Here is an 8,081-nt window from a genome sequence, read left to right as displayed (position 1 = left end):
AGCTGAGTCGGCTATGGTGCCATTTGAAGTGAGGAAAGGGATGGAGGGGTAGCATTCTCCAGAGACAGACTAACTATAATGGCACTCGGTAGAGTTTACGTTTTGTATCCTGCTGATGGGTCGGATTTGGATCCGGACCTGAACTAAATTCTAATCGGCGTGTTCTTGTCTCCGACCCAACTAATCCACGAAGGAATAAAAATCTAATCAGCATATTATTGTGACAAGCTGGTAGGCGGCGATGGGTCGCCGAGCATGGAAACTATAAGATATAGAGCAAACTATAAGATATAGTCATATAGCGGATAGGGAATCACCTTAAGATTATGCATATCAAATCTCATCCAGTTCCATCTACTGATGACTACTCGGTATCCATTTGATTGAAAAGTACCGAAAATGCGGTTTGAATTTGGAAATCCCCAAAGTTCGAGGGGGTGCTGTGGGTGAACAAAGATCTAAATCGAAAATCCGGCTCGATCGTTTGTGCACAATGTAATCCAGACGATTAGTGTGAATTTTCATGACCATCCGACCATAACCCTAGGAGTAGCATTTGGCGCAAAGCTACCTCCAGCTCTCGCATATTATCGATTTTTGCACTAATTGCCCTTTGACCCCTGACCTAAGCGAAATTGGTCAATATGTCCTGAGGCAAAGTTGTAGTACTCATTGAGTACCATGAACCTGCAAAGTTTCATTCGTATCGATGCACTCACCTGGTCTCTAGGGGGCCTTCAATTTTCGCGCATACCCCATTTGTTGGGGGCGCTGTGGGTAAAGTATTCCATATATCACAAAAAACGGAATATATTTGATAGAGCATCACCTGCAGATCATTCCTGCCAAATTTCATAACCCTATGTGGGATAATGGCTTTCGGAATTGATTTCGTGTGAACGGTACCGATTTTGAAGGTTTTTTGGTTGTTGCTAGGGAACCAAAGCGTCCCTAGCAACCATCACAATTTCCAAAGCACAAGGTCATAAGATGTACCTACCACCCGAGTTTGGTCAAAATCCGCCCACGTTTACATCTTCATTCTGCAAAATAATGAATGAAAATCTTGAACAAGGAAATGAATATCAATAGGGAAAGTTATAAGCTTTGGGTAGGGAGTACCGAAGTGAAATTGCTTTTCCAGATTGACTGCGACTGTTTGGAGACACCCGAGGTCGTGGATCGACTGACATGGACCCACTGTCGAGGTTGTGGACCCACTGTCGAGGTTGTGGACCCATTGTCTGGCGAGGTTCTGTGCTGAAAGGATCGAAATCTCAATGAAGAATGGAGCCCAGTCCCAAATCCTGAAGCAGACATTTGGAAAATTGGTCACTGACAAATTACTGAAGTTCTTACTTTCGGCATACGACTCATTAGTTGTTTGTGATCAATTGTTAAATATTCGAGTTGAGTCATACAGAGTGTCCTGCAGAATGATTGTATCATTGATAATATTCTTTAAATGTTTGTCATAAATTAATGTTATATATTTAAATATTCATGTGATACATTTTGAAGTGTTACCGTTCAATTAGTGATTCTAATTGTTGTGAGAACAGTTTGATCATGATGATGATGATGATTGTGTGTGTGTGTGTGTGTGTGTGTGTGTGTGTGTGTGTGTGTGTGTGTGTGTGTGTGTGTGTGTGTGTGTGTGTGTGTGTGTGCACGCGCGCGCGCGCACGCGTATGTATGTGTGTACACACATGTGCAAGAAAGCACTACAACACTAGTACTGTACAGCTGGATCATCAGCTGAGCACTGAACATTGAGATTTTGGATCTATTACATTCAGAACCTCTCACTATATGTAGTCACCTCTGGATGCTCACCTGCACTCCTTTGTCCACTTTGCTTCCACTTGTAAATCCACCTTCCACCGCCTTTTGAAAGACCGTTCTTCCACTCCTTTTGGCATCATCCCATCTTTTATCTCACCCTTATTAATACCTATTTTCTTTTATTGTTCATTCTCCCATTGTCTATCAACCCATTTGCACTATACCACTCCTCTATTGAACAAACATCTTCCGCATTCCGCTTTCTCACCGTGTTATTCACTCACCCATTCCATTATTCCCCTTCTTTATTCACTCACGTTCATTCTATTATTCTGACAATCCGCTCGATTTTTTTCATCTTCTCTTCGCTCAACCTCTCCCTCTCACATCGATCTCTCTTTCTCTCGCTTACCCTGAACCCTCCACCTCTGGGAGCATCGCGTGCCTGACCCAACGAGCAGCTGCCACGGCCGCCAGGGATGCACTGCTGGCCAGGCTGCTGGATCGTACAACCCACTAGGCTCGAACCACATTCCGCTTCAACTGGCCGCATGCAGACTTCCTCCAACCCCTCCCTGTCCCTCATATGTCTCTGTCTCTGTCTCGCTCTCTCTCCTGTCATTGGATGACATTCAAACACTAATAATGTGGATGCATTGTTTGGAGAGATTCTGCAATTAAACACTTTAAACCGATGATGGACAGTTCACACCTGATTTAGTAAACTGAATGAAATATATATATATATATATATATATATATATATATATATTATATATATATATATATATATATATATATATATATATATATATATTATATATATATATATATATATTATATATATATATATATACCTATTCCTCCATAGACCTCTGTGTCCAGCAGTGTAAATGCTTAGCAAACATCCTGGGGGCTCTCTCGTGTTGGTCCGGTTTACTTGCCATTTGCAAGCTGAACACCAGTGCCGGGAAGTACAAACGCGATTTGTAAAACCAAAAGGTCTGCGTTTTATGCTTCGCAAACAGGCAGGCAATGTGTATAGTTTGTTCTGGAGTCAAATTCCACTTCCTCGACCCACATCGAACAAGCTTTGTCATCGACATGTTTGTGGACACTATCTGAGAAGATATGGAAGAAGCGTTCTTGGGTTGGTGAGACAGATGTCGTGGGAGCAATCAAAGCAATTTTGGGGGATAATTGAGATATTTCAAGCGATTATTTGGAGGGAGACAGTCAAGTACTCAATGGACACTTGCACTGCAGACGGAAGCTAGGTGACCATTGTACCTGGACATAAATGCTCGAGTAGGTCAGCAAGTATTCATCAGAGCCAAGAAAGTCTCTGGATTTGAGTGTTTGGAGCAAAGAACATGCAGACTCATACAACCGCTCTTTCACTCCCCACTTTCCAATCAGCTCATTCCCCTTGGACAAAATCCGACCCAGTGTTATAAGAAGTGGCTTGTGAATCACTGGTACATACTGTATATAGCTTCACCTGGGCAATCTATGAAAGGTCGAACTGCATGTCAGGTGTACATCCGCTTCAGACCGAGATCGAACAGCATCTTGTTGGTTCATTGTTCTCCATGATACTGATAGGGGATCTCAGTTAGTAACTTATTCGCCTGCGAGTTGTTTACTCCGGGATTGAACCCCGACGGAAAAGGGTCCCAACCATACAAACTGTTTTTGGTGCCTTCGGGATGAAAGTGGCATCACAGATCGTGGAGTATCAAGTCCTTTCGGAAGGAATGTTAAGCCTGGTGTATATCGACTGCAAGTACTCCCTTGTGAACATTAGAGATCACATATGGTATCTTTCAAAAGGCATATTGGTATCCTTAGCAAATCCATGAGCACTGCATCACCAGCAGAACTGTGTACCACACAGTAAGACGTTATCAGTAGCTTGGTCTTGGTTTCGTGGTTAGGGTGGTTGGCTTTGGGATCTTAGGGTCTTGAGTTCACAATCCCGTTGGCTGCTGAAATAACACCAGGTGGGGTTGACTCACTTTGTCATCCTTCTGATTTTGCTGAAATGAGTACCAGTGTTCTGGTATAGGGGCACAGCATCAGCAGCATAGTTGTGCCCCAACAAAATGATAGCTACTTGGCAACCAAGCTGCCATATGCAAGCAGATAAGGTTATCTATTTATTACATAAGCAAAACTGGTAAAATTTTGGTCCGATTCCAACCCCATCCTCGTATGTAAAGTGTTATCAAGTGAGTAGAAACAACCAACAGCAATAACCACACACACACACACACACACACACACACACACACACACACACACACACACACACACACACACACACACACACACACACACACACACACACACACACACCAGAAAAAAAAATAGATAAAAAGGCTGGAAACTCGTTTTATAAACATGAACATTCACATTTTCTTTGCCTACATTAAATACAAAGCCGTAATGGGTTAGCGAATGGGTACAATAATAAATATGAATATTTTCTTTACATTTGTAATCCGTGCATTCATATACCCAACCTTGCATATAAAAACAACTTGAACCGCTCACTGGGATGTTCCTCCGGTCCCTTTCTTTTGCATATAAAGAAAGTAAATGACTATAGATACGAAAAAGGCCATCGCATAAATAATAGTCTCCATCACCTTTTGCGTGTCATTCACAAAATCCATGCTGGCGGGTTAGCGGCATCCGCAACCTTCTACCACCATATCCTGGTAGTTCTTCAGCACCACTTTGTTGTACTCATCCAGGTAGAGCATGGCGATTGCGCTCAGCTCGGTGGGCACACAGCAAGCGCGTGGGATGCTCTCATTCACCGAGTTCACGAGAGTTTGTACAATGGCATGATTCGTGGAGTTCAAATGTTCTGCCAATGGGAAGGGACACTCACCCTGACAATAATAAGCGTTGTATCCCAGTGGAGCAACAATCCAATCGTTCCAGCGGAGCTCGGTAAAGTTGGCGAAGAGGTGGCGCCGCCGGCAGTTCTGCTTGTGTCTCCTGCGTCCTTTGGGTCGTTTTCGGCTCCTCTTGGATCTGTGGATCAGTGTCGCGCCACCACCATCATGGCTGTAGGCAACAAGCAGTGGCTGTACCTGTGACCATCGCTCCTGGTCCTTGGTGTACACCGAGCGGCTCACCCGCACATGCCCAGTGCTATTGGTTCCTTCGCATCCTTCTTCGGCCACAATCTCAACGTGGAGACCGAGGTTTGGTGCCTGACCTCTTGTCCACCGTAACACAGCAGGACTCACGTCAAAACTTTCCCAACGAGTCTGGTTATGACGAACGCGTTTGGAGTCCAGTAAGCGAGTAATGGGCTCTGTCCGACGATTTTTGTCCCTCGCGTACTGCTCCATCCACACTCCCATGGTGCTCGATCCCACTCCCTCCATCATTCTTCCCTGTAAAACCTCATACACGTTGATACGGTGGAAGCATCGAGCAGAGTCAGCAGCGTCGTGAAGTGGTGAACGGAAAAGCCTCAACTCTGCTGCCGTGACCTCCTCGCCTGCAGGGACGCTGTCCAGCGGGAAGATGAACCGATGCACCTCAGATGATGATGATGATGATGATGATGATGATGTGTCAACGTTTTCATCCAATGATTCTGTGGCACAAAGAGAGAAAATGAAGGCATGTGGAATGATGGGACATAAAACCGATCAAGAATGAAAAAGACACGATTGCCTTTTTTACAAGAACATGATATACATCAGTGAGTTTAAAACAAGATCTAGCATAACCTCACTGAATATCTTGTTCACTAATTTATCTGAAAAAGCAATCCAACACGCCACTCCATGTGTTTCGGAGTGATTAAGATCTTGGAGGATCATTCTGGCCTTGGGGTTTCCCCTGGGTGCACCACACGATGCCACATCTGCCACATCTCTTGCTATGCAAACGAAAGTTGAATCTCAAGCTCAGAGCACACACCTGTGCTTAGAAACGCCCACTGTGCCTGCACTGGCATGGAGAAGCTCGACGAAAAGGCATGAAACGATTTGCTACAGCATGGCAAGGCCCGGCACTATGTAACAGTCAATTGGACAGCCTGGTATGATATTACGGCGAAGTACAGCCCTCTCTATGTACCTGTGAATAGGACAGCCTGCTCGGACACAGGTGGCGAAGCACAAGGAGAAATGACATGACATGTCTGGGTGATAATGCCTGATACAGAATGGCAAAGTCACAACAGTGAGGTCTGGCAGGCAACCTCATGGCAAAGAACAGAGAGGTCTTGAAAATGAGAGGATGGACAAACACAATGTGATGCAATACGGAGAGTGAAAGGTAGGCTGCGCAAACTCAGGTATGCAAACCACTCTCTATGATTATCCCGTGAGAAACTAATAATATTTTTCATTGTGATCATCGCGATGGATTTGATAAAATGAAGACTTATAGCCGTTCGGATAACAGGCTTTTGCCGAGTAGAACTTGTGGAATTGGATTTTATCGGAATTGTTCGAAGTGAATTTGGAACCAACGGGTTGTGGCGTTGGCTTGGAACGTGCTCGTGGCAGACAGGTGAAGCACGACAAGGCAGACTCGTACCGAGCACATACGAACAATGCCTTGACGGATACACCAGTGGTGTTTATTTACAATTTTGACGGTGCACCCTAAAGTGACCTCCCCGCTAAAGCAATACGCTGACCCCCTGTCGCTTCCATTACGACCATCGCGTGCAAGGGACTGACACCGACCGTCGTAGTGAAATGCTCGCACGGTGTTCGCTCGGCTCGCTCCCACGGGCAACTCCAACTCGGAACTCGGCCAGGGAGCCTCTCCTGATTGCAGCCTGTAGAGGTCGAGCAGGTATCGAGGGATAACGGGACGTCTCCCTGGCCGGGGCCTCTTCTCGAGCCCGAACATTCCCAGGAGGTGGGACTCAAGTGTGGGCAAAAGCTGTGGCGCGGTCGAGCTGGTCTCCTTCGACAGCCGCTCGTTTGAGCTGCTGGACCCGGTCACCTCGCCCGAGTTATCCAGAGCGCCGAATGCGCATGGCGGGCTCGCCAACATCATCGTGACCATAGGAAGCAGCAGCGACAGCGTCGCGCCGTTAAAGGCACTCATGGTGCGGTGAAGCTGGGATTGCTCTGCACTGCAAGACGGGCTCCCAAACGCGCATTGTGGGTGGGTTGGGTGTGGGGTGCGCTGAAGCGAGCGAAAGCCAAGCGCGCAAGAAATGCCTCGACAAAGACCAGGTGGTCTCAAGGTGCTGGCGAGTGTGGAGCAAGGCTCCCGCACCGGCTCTTCGGCACACCCCGGTGCTCGGATCCTTTTGGCCACGAAGAAAGCCAAGTGAACCAGAGGAGGAGACTAAAGGTGTGACATCCGACTCCCTATGCCTTAAACCCTGTTCTGTTTCTCTCGGGGTTTGCCCCTTGGTGGCACCTTCACTGCCTCATCCTCCTCGGTCCGCTCCCGCACCGTCTTCCAACAGTTGTGCGGGGTCGGCAACACGAGCCTTTTATAATGTCCATCTGGTGCGTCTCCCAGAGCGAAAGTTAGCGTGCTGCAGGTGGTACACGTGGAACACCCGGCGTCTCCACCGCAGGGAGATCTTAAAGGAGCCGGAATCGATGATCCCGAACCTTTTTGTCATACAGTTTGTTGACCTCCTTCCGATTCATGTTGTGAACAGCACGTGTTGTTCCCGCACTCTTCACGTTCACGGAGCACTCTGCGCCCCTAAAGCAGCAGCACCAGGCGAATGCGAGGACAGCACCCGCGCCTCGAACATATCCCACCACACATCCCTCACCCCCTCCCCCCTACAAGCACTCCCATTGGCCGCACCCACAAAGACCAGAACCCCGTACTAAGCTCCGCCCTCTCGACGTCAACAATCCAACTCCAGGATCACGTGGGGGGTCACAGCATGTGAAAAGGTGAAGGTCCGGTTCAATGCTTCTGAATACATACCTGTACAGGTGGTTTCATTCGTGTGTTGAAAAGATTTAGTCAATTCATGATATTGCGGTGAAAATCCACACGATCATTGTGCCTTCCACGTGCTGATTATCCCGGGGCATCAAGTAGAAGCTGGGGAGGGGGTGTCCCTTTACCGTGACACCGTATATAATTTGGGTTTCCACGAAGGTGATCATTGTGTTTGATTGACAGACAATGTCAGATGGATGTGCATGGTGTAGATACCTGTAAATATAGTGTACATAGTGTATCTGTTAAAATCTGGTATTTAGTGCGTGCAGGTGCATTCACAATGAAATTATTTGAATTACCTGTTATTCTAAACGCATGTATACAGTAAG

General features: G+C 46.6%; 1 protein-coding gene across 1 annotated transcript; it reads right to left on the bottom strand.

The window, feature by feature from the left end:
• Positions 1–4,163: 4,163 nt before the first annotated feature.
• On the bottom strand, positions 4,164–7,539 carry LOC147022849 (bone morphogenetic protein 2-like). The gene is made up of 2 exons (XM_085887733.1): positions 6,510–7,539; positions 4,164–5,404 (listed from the first exon to the last, which is right to left on the bottom strand). Exons 1-2 carry the CDS (start codon positions 6,877–6,879, stop codon positions 4,473–4,475), a joined length of 1,302 nt encoding a protein of 433 aa, XP_085743859.1. The 5' UTR covers positions 6,880–7,539; the 3' UTR covers positions 4,164–4,472.
• Positions 7,540–8,081: the final 542 nt, after the last annotated feature.

Source organism: Eptatretus burgeri, chromosome 7 (assembly GCF_056783735.1).
Source record: "Eptatretus burgeri isolate ZD-2024b chromosome 7, Ebu_testis_v1, whole genome shotgun sequence".
In the NCBI taxonomy this organism is placed as follows: Eukaryota; Metazoa; Chordata; class Myxini; order Myxiniformes; family Myxinidae; genus Eptatretus; species Eptatretus burgeri.
This window is presented reverse-complemented; position numbering and strand designations above follow the sequence as displayed.

Bases quoted from the DNA above. Each gene is read 5' to 3' on its own strand.
- LOC147022849 (XM_085887733.1), bottom strand. From the start codon at position 6,879: ATGAGTGCCTTTAACGGCGCGACGCTGTCGCTGCTGCTTCCTATGGTC. The intron at 5,405-6,509 runs GTCGGTGTCAGT...TTTGTGCCACAG, and splicing joins GCGAGCATTTCACTACGACG to AATCATTGGATGAAAACGTT.